Source organism: Peromyscus eremicus, chromosome 23 (genome assembly GCF_949786415.1).
Source record: "Peromyscus eremicus chromosome 23, PerEre_H2_v1, whole genome shotgun sequence".
NCBI lineage: Eukaryota > Metazoa > Chordata > Mammalia > Rodentia > Cricetidae > Peromyscus > Peromyscus eremicus.
Genome location: NC_081438.1, coordinates 8,173,936 through 8,187,987, shown reverse-complemented (window position 1 = coordinate 8,187,987; position 14,052 = coordinate 8,173,936). Strand labels below are relative to the sequence as shown.

The following is a 14,052-nucleotide window of genomic DNA, read 5'->3' as shown; positions in this document are numbered from 1 at the left end:
CACTGCCAGTCTTTCCTGAGTAAGACTTGGACAGGGTTATGTCCCCTGTTCACCTCCAGCTCTGTGTCCTCTGACTTCCTCGTCCTCATGCTGTGACAGGTGGAAAATGGTGTCTCCATGGATTTTCCTTTGTGGCTTTCCTTCTCGGAGTGCATTGTGTTTCTGCTGTTACAAGCATCTTTTCATCTGGGCAGGAGCCATGTTCATCCCCAGTAAATGGTCCCTGTGCCCAACTGTTTCTGGGCCTCTGCCCTCTTGATGTACAGGGAAAGTTCCTTTCTTGACTAAGTCTAGATGTCTGTGGATGACTAAACAAGCCCTCTCTTTGCAGGTCGACTACCTGGAAATAGTTCCGAATACTGGGAGGTACCCCGTGGCAATAGCCACAGCTGGGGACCTGGTGTACCTGCTGAAGGCCGAGGACTCAGCCAGAACCCTCCATTATGTCTATGGCCAGCCTGCCACATGTCTGGATGTCTCAGCCAGCCAGGTCGCCTTTGGGGTGAAGAGTCTGGGATGGGTGTACGAAGGAAACAAGGTACCGAAACAGTGGCTTGAACAAGCGTGGGTTGAGTTCTTTTTCTTTTTCTTTTTTTAAATAAGTAAGCTTGTATTTTTCTAATTCTTTTATTTTATTTTATATGCATTGGTGTTTTGCCATGAGTGTCGGGTCCCCTGGAACTGGAGTCACAGACAGCGGTGAGCTGCCACATGGTTCCTGGGAATTGAACTCAGGACCTCTGGAAGAGCAGTCAGTGCTCTTAACCGCTGAGCCTTCTCTCCAGCCCTGGAACTTAACTCTTTTAGATGCAGCTGAAACATTAAGCTCTTCCTGTCCTGGTTTGGTTTAGTTACTTGAAATAGGGTCTCTCATATCCGGATCAGGCTGGCCTTGAACTCACTGTGTAGGCCCCTGCCCCATCTTGCTCCGAATTCTTGGAGTAGCGGTGTGCACCGCCACACTTGGCAGGGTGTTAACACTCTCGATGTTCTTGTTTTCAGCTACGTTAGCGTATGAGCATGGCAGAAAAGTCCAAGCAAGTAGATAGAACCCGAGCTGAAGAGTTTCTCCTCCACGGCACACAGTAGATTATTAGTGATTTCCTGGTGTCTGTAGAAATAGACATCTGTCGACAGGGGGCAGGTCTTTACAGACGTGGGGTCCTGGTATGCGCCCTCCCTGTTCTGTGCCTAGCATTTACTCAGCAGCGTGCCTCAGGCAGTGGTTCATAGCTCATGTCCCAGTTCTCTGTCCTAGGGTTCCAGCGTGTGCTCAGAGCTCACTCTGCCCTGTAGACAGAAACTTAACAACAGTGGAATGCAGTATTTTTCCACGTTTTAAATAAACATTCAGGTTGGACTTGGACCAGAAAGCTCCAGTGCTTATGCTTACTGAAGTGCATGGGTTTGTGGATTTCCATATGACTGTTTGTTGTCCTGAGGTTAGCCTATTGCAGTGGTGTACCCTTGGCTCCTTCCAGGGTTCTTTTCTCTCCACAGCTGCATTGCTCAAGTTGGACTTCTGAAAGGCTCTGTTTGCATACAGGTGTGCATGTATGTAGACCCCCTCACTGTCTGGGCTGCCTCAGGGAACGCACACCGCACACTGCAGCTTGCAGAGATCCTCGTGCAGTCTGTCTTTAGGATGTGCATCACAGTGGGGTGGCCACTGCTAACCACACTCTAAGGGCTCAGCAGGGAAAGACGTTGGCCACACAAGCGTTCTGACCCCAGTCCCATCCCTGAGAGGAGAAGAGCCAACTCCACAAAATTATCCTCCGACCTCCACCCATGTGGAGCCGGACAGGAAGACTGTCTGTGTTAACTCTTGGGTGATGACTGTTTATCACTGCAGATTGTCCTGTCCTGATGTAGGCCAAGGCCTCCGTATTAGAGCTGCTTTATAGACCCCCCCTTTCAGGTGGGATCAAAGAGTTGGGTGAAGTTTCATTTGGCTGTAGTTCCCTCTGGCTGGCCTGCTCTTGACCCCACTGGCAGTCAGGGTCTTCCTGGGAAGGAGCACCTGAGCCAGTGAAGGAGTTCCCTTTCCTCCCAGCAGTGGTGTGAATTGGAGTGGCAGGCTCTGCCCGGCCCTGTCCCTTGTGACCCACTGTGACCTCAAGCAGGTTGCCTAGACCTCCTTCTGCCTCTCTCTCTTAAAAAAATTTTAGATTAATTTATATTTTATGTGTGTGAGTCATTTATCTACAAGTATTTCTATGCACCACATGCATGCCAGGTGCTCTTAGAGGTCAGAGTGGGCTCTGGATCCCCTGGACCTGGAGTTACATACAGGTGGTTTGAGCTGTCATTGGAGCTGGAAACTGAACCTGGGTCCTCTGCAAGAGCAGCCAGTGCTCCTAGCTGCTAAGCATCTCCCCAGCCCCTGCCTGTTTCCTCTTTTGCAAAACTGTGCCCAACAGTACCTGCTGATAAGCGTGGGCTCCACCGCTGCACTGTGCCCTCGGCTCCATGGAAGAGTGTATTTGGTTCACATCAGTGCTGCTCTGCTAGCCTGGTACATTTCCTCTCTCTGCTGTTCACACTCGGATCCTGGGCTCCAAAGGTGTTTCTGCGTTTCATTTTCCCAATATATTTGAGCTGTGCAGTCAAATACCGATGTATGGGTGTCACTGTTGGGGCAGTGCTCAAAAATGGAAGCATCCTGGCTTCTACTTACACATCAGGAAGACCAGTCAGTGGCAGCAGAGGCCTCTCTGGAAGGCAGCTCTTTGTGCTGGGTCAGCCCATATGCTGGAGCAGACCCTCATTCCTAGCAGGGAAGCCTGTGGGGAGGACGCCAGAGTGACTTCCCGGGAAGGGGCGAGGAGGAGGTCCCGGTCTCTGGGTCGGTGTTCCCTTCCTCCACCCTGGGAAGACTCTGTTCCCGGAGGAAGGACGCAGGTGCATTCTGTGTCTCACCTTCAGTTCTGTGCCGCGTGTGTTGTTAGCGTTCTCGGTGAAGTCGGGGACGGCACATCAACACTCGTCTGTTTGAAGTCTTGGTGGTTTAATGGTTCTCTCTCTGATAAGCATGGGCCCTGCCACTGAGCTGTGCCCTCGGCTCTGTGCTCCTCTGCTGTGCTGGGTTACTCTCGAAGGCCCTGCTCCTTAACTAACACGGATGATGTGTTGATTCCCTCTAGTCACAGAATTTGTTTTTAATGCCTCTCAAATTTTCAACCCAGTGAAAAGCTTTGATTGTAACAATCAGCTGAGAAAGACATTCATTTTTTTTTATTTTTGAAAATCATGTATTTTCATGCCCTGCCCTGCAAATTACTCATTAATTAGTTTTTGTTGCTCTTTTAAGGTGATGCATGGAGGTGTGTTGACCACAAGAGTGTTGCTAAGAGTGTTGTTAGGAGCAGTCAGTCATGCAGATGTTCTGTGAGTGTCTCACCAATCCTCCAGATGCCCATACCTTAGCATGGAGATGTTTCTCCAACATGAATGCCACCCACTTGGGGAGGGAGACGAGGACCAAATGACCTGCCGGCCTTGTTCTTTAGTTTCACAGAGCATCTCCTCATCTTTACTGTGTCTTCTGCTTCCTCGGAACAACCGGGTGTTAATCACAGTTGCTGGTATATGCCGGTTAAGCCATGTCATGGAGGTTCAGTGACTGTTTGCTTGGGAACACTGTGATTTGGCCATGTGCATTCAGCTTGGCGATGCAAGCCACTGTGGCGTCTATTAGGTTGCTGTGAGCTGCCTAGCAGCAGGCTTGCCTGGAGCTGTGCACATATGTGGGGGGTGAGGGTGCATCTGTGCCTCTGGCCTCTATAACTGGGACTCAGATAAAGGCCTTGTAAGAACAGAGAGTTTGAGTTGTCTTTGTTTGTACCTGATGCAGGACTGGGCCTTAACTACAGTTCACTGTTATCAACCATGATGAGAGCACACTAAAGTCTAAATGCTGAGATGGATTTTAGTAGGGAGTGTACCACTCCATCACCTGTAGGTGTGTCCAGGGATGCTGTTGCTGGTCACTGGACAGTGTCCTTGTACCATATGCTGACCACGCTGGTGTTTTAGAGGCACCACAACTCATGAGCATTGAGTAATAGTATTTCAGCGTCCATCCTCCGTCCACTCAGCCAGCCAGCCTGTCCTGTGGTCGTCACGGATACTCACCACATCAGTGTGTCTCTGGCATTCCTCCACACTGGGCTGTCAAGTGACTGAACTCTGTTAATAAGCCATTTACAAAGATTATCTGCCTGAGCGTGGGAGCAGGGCTGTCCTCTGTGGTGCATGGTGGAAGGCCTTAGAGAGTTAGTGCTCTGCACATCGGACTCCCATGGGACAGTTATGCCCAGGTTGATTTGGAGGTCAGGGTTAGCGGCCACAAAGGATTTGCCAGCATTTTCTTTGGCTATATAAAGTCAGAGAAAACATGTCTAGTGTATATTTTAGCTTTTACTGTAGAAGTCAGATCTTTAACCTTTTTATATGTGTGAGTGTTTTCCTGCATGTATACTGTGCTCTATGAGTGTGCAGGGCCTGCAGAGGCCAGAAGAGGGCACTGGATCTCTGGAACCAGAGTTACAGATGGCTGAGAACCACCATGTGGGTGCTGGGAGCTGAACCCAGGTCCTTGGCAAGAGCAGCCAGAGCTTTGCACCTCTGTGCCACTGCTCCAGCTCCTATTCTGATTAGGTAAAGCATTCTCCTCACTCAGACATGCAGATGAGGGGAGCACCAGCCGGAGATTCCCCCAGATCCTCAACCCCTGCCCATCATTTGGTTTTGGAGCCAAGTTGGCGGTGCCCGCTTCTTGTGTATCCTTCTGAGATGGGCCATGTGTTTCCAAGCAGAGTGCGGTCCCTCCCTCTTTAAAGTGTGGATGGAGCATGACGTGTTGGTGCACATCTTTAGTCCCAGCACTCTGGATGCAGAGGCAGGAGGACTCTTGAGTTCAGGGCCAGCCTGATCAGGGAGTCGGTCCAGTCAGGGCTCCATAGAAGGACCCTGTCTCAGGAAACAAGTGTAAATGGCAGAACTCTGTGTTACTGTTTTGCACCTTGTTTTTGCCTGCAGGGAAGCCTGTTTGAGGTAATTTTGAAAGGCATTATGGAGCTCCCTGGTATTGTCGCTTTGGAACTTTGTAGCGTTGCAGCTGATGGGTGGCCTCACCCCTGCAGCCGCTCCTCTTGAGTGTGTGGCCAGCATCAGTGCCTGTAGGTGAGTTCCTCCTTGAGGACTTGCTGGGTCAAAGCAGAGTGCTCCTTCATGACATTGACAGCACTGCTCTGTACTGAGGGTGCGCTTGAGGGGTACCAGCATTGCACCCCAGAGTACCTGGCTGTCCTTCCTCTGTGGCTGGGAGAGAAGTGTGGAGCTTCAGCTGACTTGGCTGTTGAGTTCATATTTTCACATCTGTCTGCTTGGAACGTGAATGACCGGGCCACATAGCTTCACTAGCATCATGTGGCTAGCAGCCCTCCTGGGCCAGTGTCATGGTGGAAAGAATGGTGACATACACTGCTTGTTGGATACTCCTTTGCGGGTCCACGGTTCTGTTGAATAGTTTTCTTCTTCGTCAATGAGGGATGGCCACGGGACTCCTGGGTTAGGTGAGGGGTGCTGGGTAGCCAGGGCTTGTGTGTTCTCTCTGGGGGCCGTGCTCTTTGCTGCTGGCAGGAATGATGGGGCAGGAATGGTGTTCCCACAGTAAGAGGGGCTGCTCGGAGGTCTTTTAACTTGCAGTAGAGATGGATTCTGAGTTCTTGCTGTCCATTCGTGGGTTCTCAGACTCCAGTGGTCAATTTCCTAGAGGTAGCCGCTGCTGAGTGCCAGGGGACAGGAGAAGAGACAAAAGAGAAGTGTCTTGACCACACCCCTCCCGCTGCAGAGTCAGCGCGGCTCTTCTCATGGCCCTTGATGCTCAGGCAGCCTGGTCAGTTTTGTTGGTGTGTGTGTGCATTTGGAGTTCAGCAGCAGCTTTTCCTTTCTGTACCATTTACACAGCACAGACTACAATAGCTCGCTACCTTTATTAATCCCTTCGCTGCCTCAATTAAATTGTGCTCTCAGGGTGGACAGCCAGAGGCGGAGCTGCCCTGGGTGGAACACGATGCTGTCGATGAGTCTCCTGCCTCATAAAGGGAGCTGGAGCCCCACTTAGTGCTCTTAGCATCAGTCTATGTATCTGGACATATTTCCCAATTTAGTTCTGAAGCACTTGGCATTTGATGGCAGATTGTATTAAGCAGCACACGGCGTGCATTCTAATCAGGGCGAGGGGTGAAGTCATCGCAGGCTGGAATGTGCTGGGCAAGGAGGCTGGCTTGGGCTGCGGCAGCTTATATCATGCTAGAAAATAATTGCTCGAGTCCCTGAGCTAATGACTTCCCACGTGCAGCCAGGGAGAGACTTGGGATTAGTTGTCTGCACTGGCCACAAGGTGAGCTGTCTGTCTGGAGCCTCAGGGGTCAGAGTGTGGCTGCAGATGGGCCACACTCTGCCATGTCTTGCCAGAGTCGAAGAGCCAGCTTCCCTTTGTTGAGGTTTCTGTTTCTGAGAATCAGGACTGGTACTTCACATGCAGGACAAATAAGTAAAAATTCAAAGTTTATCAAATGCTTTCACATTCTACCCAAAACTTTCTGATTTTTTTTTTTTTTTCGTATTTGCTTCTTTGTTGGGGAGTTGATGGCTAACTAACTCCTGGAGACCAGTTTTCTGGAAGGAAGAAGGTCCAGCGTTGTTACATACGGTCACGTCAGTGAGCCAGCCACGTGGGGCCAGCTCTTCGGGATCTGAGGGTCCTGGGAAGAGATGAATCAAGCCTGCTTCTAACTCTCGGCTCTCAACCTGTGCTCCTTAATAGTGACCAGCAATGCAGAGGGGTTTTCCCTGGTGGAGGTGGACATGGTGAGCTCAGGAAATTCCAGAGTGCTGACAATCTCAAAGATGAATGGATGAGAAATGAACACTCAAGGTTGCTTTGTGCAGGTTTTAGTATTAAAATAATGCCAATAACTGATCTGTTGGCATTATTAATGATGAAAGATAAAGAGACTCTCCAACTTTTAGTGAGAACCTTGAAGTATTGCCACAGAGCCCCAGGCTTGCTGTGGACCGTCAGCCTCACTCAACTCAGAGGCTTTAGAACTCTGTTATACCGTACAGCGTGAAGGTTTCTGTGGAAGACGTTTCTTGTTACTTTGGGGGGCAGCTGAGTGTGGTTCAGGATCCCTGGTGAAATGACGTGGAGAAGGTTTGTACAGGGAACAGTGACTTTCACCAGGGGCTGATCAGGGCTTTTACAATCAGATACTCTTCAGGCAAGTTACTTGCCTTGATTTTCAGATTGAGAAATTGGGGTGACATTTAGCATAGGACTGGTGCTCCTGTACTCACTAGCATTGGAGTGAAATTGGAGTTGTGCCGGGCGAGACAACAGGCCTGTGGAAGGGTGGCCCAGGCCGGTTGGAGCCCCAGTGATCCCTGGGAGGTGTGGGAGCCCAGCTTAGTTTCTTTTCCCGAGACTGGTTTTGAAAGAAGCCTGTGAGTAGAAAGGGCCATGTGGAGCTAATGTAATGAGCTGATATGGGTGCTGAGTCACTCTGCAGCCTTGCTGGCAGGGCTGGACCACACCTCAGATAGCTTCTGTCTGTACACACTCTTGCATAGTTTTGGATGTCACTGACATTTGTAATATTTCCTGATTTTTAAAGAAATTCATCAGTATTCTGAAGGCATTGAGCCAATTTATAAAGCATTATATTGAAGTATATGGTGTCTGCTGCCCCTTCTTATTAGGCTTTTGAATTAAGATTAGATTTTTATTTAGGGTCTAATTTTTCCAGTGGCTTCCCTGATTGTATGTAGAATTCCTGTCCTGGTTCACCATCCCACACACATGGGAGGCCATGAACTTGGAGTTGACTGTTGCAATGATTTCCCCAGCACAGATGGGGATATCCGGCTTTGATTTCTTTGTGCCAGATGAGTCTCGGGGTAAATATTGCCCAGACAGCAGCTAGGTTTGTTAGTGTTAAAAATCAGCATGTTTTTCAGCTAGTCAGGATCTGAGGGGGCCTGGTGGAAATGTTTGCCTCTTTCCAGGAGTGAAAACAGTAACTGTGAGCTGCATGCTCCTGCATAGTCCAGACAGTTGAGACTGATGGACTTGGCTGGGAAAGCAAGGACACAGCACATGGCCTATGTGGGCTCAGCCTACCAACTATTCAAATGTTTGCTGTATTCAGATAACACACAGCAATTATAGTAGAGAACCTGGGCTTTTTACCCAGCACCTAGAAGACTATATTAACGTAGCCTACACTTCTGTCTTGTGTAAGGCCCTGCATTAGAGAGTGGGGTTAGCACTGACATCGGGTACTGAGTTCACAAGTACTTCTAATGGATGCCAAGCTACTCCTCACAGCATTCCCTCAGCAATTAGTTGCAGGATGGATTCTCTTGCAGCTAGGCAGAGGAAAATTCTAGCTCAGCTCATACTGGAGCAGTCACTGGCCAAATTTAGGGACTCAGGCAAAGTGATGAGGTTTGCACAGTGCTAAGATGAGGCTCAGGTCCTCTGAAGGCCATCTGTACAGAGGCAGTCCTGCCATGACCTGCCCTCTAGACACACTTCCCTCCGGTGCAAGGATAGTGCACTGATGAAGTCAACTTACCATCCCTAAACCCAGTTCCATATCCAGGTTTCTTCAGGTCCCTGTCAGCGTCTAGGCTAGGGCCCTGGCCTGAGCTCCTCCTGTTCGTACAGTAGGCTGGGGCTCCATCTCCCTGTTTCCCTGGGGTGGGAATGCATGTGCCTTGTTCATGGGAGGTTGTGAAATGCACATTCAAATGCCTCCAGAGCTAGATCCTTGCACCCCTACTCCCACACCCCTGCAGTCCCTGACACCCCCACTCCCACACCCCTGAAGTCCCTGACACCCCCACTCCCACACCCCTGCAGTCCCTGACACCCCCACTCCCACACCCCTGCAGTCCCTGACACCCTCACTCCTGTGTAGTCCCTGACACCCCCACTCCCACTCTCCTGCAGTCCCTGGCACCCCCACTCCCGTTCCCCTGCAGTCCCTGACACCCCCCACTCCCACACCCCTGCAGTCCCTGACACCCCACTCCCACACCCCTGCAGTCCCTGACACCCCCACTCCCGTACCTCTGCAGTCCCTGACACCCCCACTCCCACACCCCTGCAGTCTCTGGCATAACCACACATACATACCTGTACCTCCTACCCTTACCCATACTCCTGCACTCACTGGCACACATATATACCCCTGTATTCCATGGCACACACCCATCCCTGTTCTCCTTGGTGTGCATGCACATGCACTCACACACCCCTGCCCCCCACACACACACACTCCCTGGTACACACACATACACCAAGTGTATTTCCAGTTTTGTCAGAAAAATGGCCCATGCCAAGCACTGTGGGTGAGGCCCTGCTGCCTGCCTGTAGCCTCCCTTTAAAAACCCTCAGAAGTCAGACCTTGGCTTCCAGCTCTCCACCCACACCTACAAGACGAGTCTCTCTACACAGCCCAGAGGTGTCGCCCCCTTGAATGTGGTGTTCCTTCCCGTCCAGGATTGGCAGTTGTCCCCACTTCCCTCTCCCTGTGGCCTTTCAAAAGAACAGGCCTCAGCTTTGGTCCTGCATTTCCTCTCCTGACCTCAGCACGCATGAGCCAGAAGCTCACATTTAACCGTGTTGCTGCACTGTAGCCTACCATAAACCAGTGGCCAGGAGACCAGAGGCAAATGGTCACAGCTGAGGGACACTGAGCTCTTCAACGATGGGAAACAATACAGTTAAGTGGAATGCAGAGGTCCTGATGTGTTTGGAGTCAGCACCCGCAGGAACAGAGCTGGTGATGAGTGTGTCCTCGACAGGTAGGCTGCAGTGTGCGGCGTTCTGAGCTGCCATGGACACTGTGTTAGGACTGCACTTTGTGTGCCCTTGGGTGGAGCTTCAGAGAGCAGGAACTTTGAAGGCCAGTCCCCAGGCTCGACGCCTACTTCCAGAATGTCCAAGCTGGGCAAGGGATGTGCCCTCTGTCAGCTCCATTTCTTCATAGAACAGTGGGGGAGTAGTGGGCCCACCTTACAGCACCGTGAGGGTCAGCTGCAGCTGCAGACACAAAGTGCTGCACAGAGCCGTGCTGGCTCCTGGGAACACCATTCTGAGCAGGGATCGGGAAGAGGCACGCCAGTGTGGTGGCTGGCTGGCTTCTTCCTGCCTGCTTCTCAGCTATTCCTTGTACAGTGTGGGGCAAGCTATTTCAAATGGCTTTCAACTCAGTTTTCTGATGGCTAAGTGCAGGGATTAGTGTGTCTCTTCTGGGTAGTTGAGACTGCAGTGTGTTCAGAAGGGCTTGTGGGTGAGGCGGGTGCCGCACTGTTCTGCACCCCAGGGACAGTATCGTGGACCCTGCAGTGAGCAGAGGTTTCTATGGCTTGGGGATGTATATAGTCAATAAAGGCACCCTGTGTGGACTGTGCACCCACACCAAAGGCTCTGGCTGTTCTGCTCATCCAGCCCCCTCAGCGGCCATTTGTTTCCATGATCTAGTTTAGAGGCCTGCTGCTTGTCTCCCCTCTGAGCCTCTGTCTGGTCTAACTTGGGGCTGAAACAGAAGTCAGGCTGGTCAGAAGAAAGGGTAATCAGGTAAGCGCCTAAGTTTGCTAACAGTGCCATCAGTCTGTCGGCCACAGAGAGCTGACCACAGCCCTTCCCCTGCACCTTCCCATGTAAGAGGACGTAGCATTTTTACTTGAAGGATTAATGTTCCCGGATGCAGCTTTGGTTTCTCCCTCTAAAGCGCATGCTGACCCCGGTTCACATGCCCCTGCTGCACGTGTGCCTAATGCCTGTGGAGTGTTTAGAAACTGCTGCTCTGATGCGGCACCCCACACAGGTGTCCGTCATCAGCATGTTTGCATAGTAACTCTCTCATCTGTGCTGGTGACAGCAAGGTCCCCTGTTCACTTGGTGTGGCCCTCACCGTGTTCGTGGTGGTCACTTCTTCCCTCTTCCCTGTGGTGATGGTTATGTAAGGAAGCATCTGAAGCAGGCAGGATTGCATCTGCTGACCACTCTAAGGAGACCTGTTGTCCTGCACCGCCCTGGGCATGTGCCAGGAGAGAGACATGGGGACCAGCGTCCTGGACTCCACAGGGATACACTCACCCTGGTTCCTTTCAGCCTTAGGTCACAGTAGGTGTTGGTTTGGCCTCGGTCTGGTCCTTTGTAGACATCTGCCCACATCACAAAGCCCCAAGCCTGGCAAGCCTGTGTGATTGGCACTGCCTTCCCAGGAAGAGCCCAGTCCTGGAACAGCCAGGGTTGCAGGTGCATTGGCACGTGGTGGGGAGCGTGCGCAGGCCTTCCCTACCCAGTGCCTGGCGACGCTCGGCAACGCCGTCCCATCCCCGCAATATCTTGGCCTTTGGGCTTGTCACTCCAATTAAAACTTAAACACAAAAGCAGCCAGGCTTCTTCCCTTTGTGTGAGTGAGCTCAAGACAGTGCCAGAGCGTGTCACGGAAACTGTTGGGGGCTGTTTTCAGGGAGCTGTGCTCTTGTTGGGGAGCCATCTCTCCAAGTGCTGCGTCTTGCTGGGTGCTGCTCAGGGCACCTGAGAGGCAGGTTTCTGTTTGCCAACAGTGAAGTCACCTCTGAGGCGGTGGTGAAAGTCACTCTCCACATGGTCACAGACACGGCCGCGCCAGGCCTCACGCGATGACTTATCTCTGGCAAGGACTTGAAATCGTCTCTCTGGCTGCTTGTCAAAAATTACATCATATCAGAGTAAACTGCTTTTAAATCAGGCATCCATTATTCATGTATATTAACTGCTTTTTTATTTTTTTATTGGCTGTTTTGTGTGTGATTTACTTTTTCCCCAGCCTCCTTGCCCTGCCCAGTGTCCATCTTTCTCATCCTTTTTTAAAATCTTAGCTCACCTGTGAATTCCCCGCGTTGTCCACTTAGCTGTGTGTGTGAAGCAGTGTGCATACCTGCTGTGTGTGTGAAGCAGTGTGCACAGCTTGCTGTGTGTGTGAAGTGGTGTGCACACCTTGCTGTGTGTGTGAAGCGGTGTGCACACCTGCTGTGTGTGTGAAGTGGTGTGCACACCTTGCTGTGTGTGTGAAGCAGTGTGCACACCTGCTGTGTGTGTCAAGCAGTGTGCACACCTTGCTGTGTGTGTGAAGCAGTGTGCACACCTTGCTGTGTGTGTCAAGCAGTGTGCACAGCTTGCTGTGTGTGTCAAGCAGTGTGCACAGCTTGCTGTGTGTGTCAAGCAGTGTGCACACCTGCTGTGTGTGTGAAGCAGTGTGCACACCTTGCTGTGTGTGTGAAGCAGTGTGCACACCTGTGTGTGTGAAGCAGTGTGCACACCTTGCTGTGTGTGTGAAGCAGTGTGCACACCTGCTGTATGTGTGAAGCAGTGTGCACACCTTGCTGTGTGCGTGAAGCAGTGTGCACACCTTGTTTGTGTTGAAATACCTCACTTGTCATTACCGGGATGTATAATGTAGCCTTTCCCGTCTTCTGTATTTACAGAATGCGCCCCAGTGGCCCCGTCCTTGCAGGCTGCACCTAGGGAGCCGCAGTGCTGCCCATGCTGGGTGGACAGCACACTGGCCGCTGTGTTCACACTCTCGAAGCGTGTCTTTTCTAAGACGGTGCTATTCTGGCCATGGGCAGACAGCATGTGCGGTCACACGCTTCATCTCCCTCGTCTGGTGCACATTCAGCCTGCAGTGGGCCAGACACTGCTCCGGAATCCAGAGAAGTGGGCCTGAACACAGCCTGTGCGGCTGGCATCTGTGGCTATGGGACATTCCCCTCACTTCTGGCATTTGCCTGGATGGAGTAGAGTTGGTTCTGCTGTTTACTGCCCACACCAGTGCCGTCACTTCGTCATGTGGTCAGTGTGTGTTACGTCTCCACACAGTTCCTTGAGTCACTCTTCCTCCCAACCTCTCAGACCTTTTTCTGGAGTGATCCTGTTTATTGGCTTTTCTGGTGAAGCTCAGGGCTGTGTTCTACCTAAAATGTCATTTCCCCGTCCCTCTGCAAGGCCAGTGTGGCCAGACTGCACTGTTGTAGGTGGATAGGCGTTTGCTCAGTCCCTTGCAGACACCTGCTGGGGTTGACATCCTGGACACTAGTGAGAAGGTGGCTGTGGATGGGACTGCTCACCCCTCTGAGGACTTCTCTCCCTTTGTCCTGAGCCAGCCTGGGAACCCAGCACAGCCCTGTCTCAGAAACAACAGAACCACAGCACAGATCTTCCTCACTTGTGGCCTCACTCCAGCATCTCCGTATGGATTTACTTTAATTTCTCCTGTTGGAGATTTCTAGTGTTTCCTGTCAGCCATAGGAAACACTCAGGCTGTACCTGTTGAAAGCTTCTCTGTTCGCTCGGTGGAGCGCAGGTTAGATGTATGTTGGACCAACATACTGATTCCCAGTCTCTCCCATCTGCGTCTCGGCACTGTGTTCTGAGGACCTGTTCACAGCTCGCTTCCTGCTCCGTCACCTCAGTCTTTGCTTAGCCCGTCCATCTACTGTGATTTCTAGAAATTCTGGGTTCAGTTTCTCAAATGCACTCCGTTTGCTGTGCCTTTCACATGGCAGGCAGCTGTCTGGACATCAGCTCTGTCCCTCTCATGAGGTAGGGGACTGTCCACATGCTGACTCTGTGTCCTTTACCTGAAACTACCAGTGCCTTGTTAGCCTGTCCCTGCTTTTCTCTGTCTCAACTGTAGGACTTATTTTGAGCAGATGCATGGCTGGTGTTGATGGGTAGGCACCACAAAGGTCTGGTGGCTCTGGTCATGGGAGCATTGTGCTCCCCTGAACTGAGCTGAGCTGAGCTGAGCTGAGCTGCGCTGCACCAGACCGGGCCCCACCTTCACCCCACAGGCTCAGCTTTATACAGAGACCTCAGATGCTGGGTCCCCACCTGACATTGTCGGGTGTCCCCAGAGCAGCCCCTGACCAGGCCCCTCGCTCCTTTCTGCTCTCAGTGCTCCCGTCTCTTTGGGCTTGCGT

General features: G+C 51.6%; 1 protein-coding gene across 1 annotated transcript in view; it reads left to right on the top strand.

Annotated features, from left to right (window-relative positions):
- Fbxw8 (F-box and WD repeat domain containing 8) overlaps nucleotides 1–14,052 on the top strand; it is a 101,567-nt gene that overhangs the window by 68,838 nt on the left and 18,677 nt on the right. The window contains exon 7 of the mRNA XM_059249060.1: nucleotides 332–538. Coding sequence (XP_059105043.1) covers nucleotides 332–538 — 207 coding nt within the window. The remainder of the gene's footprint in view (nucleotides 1–331; nucleotides 539–14,052) is intronic.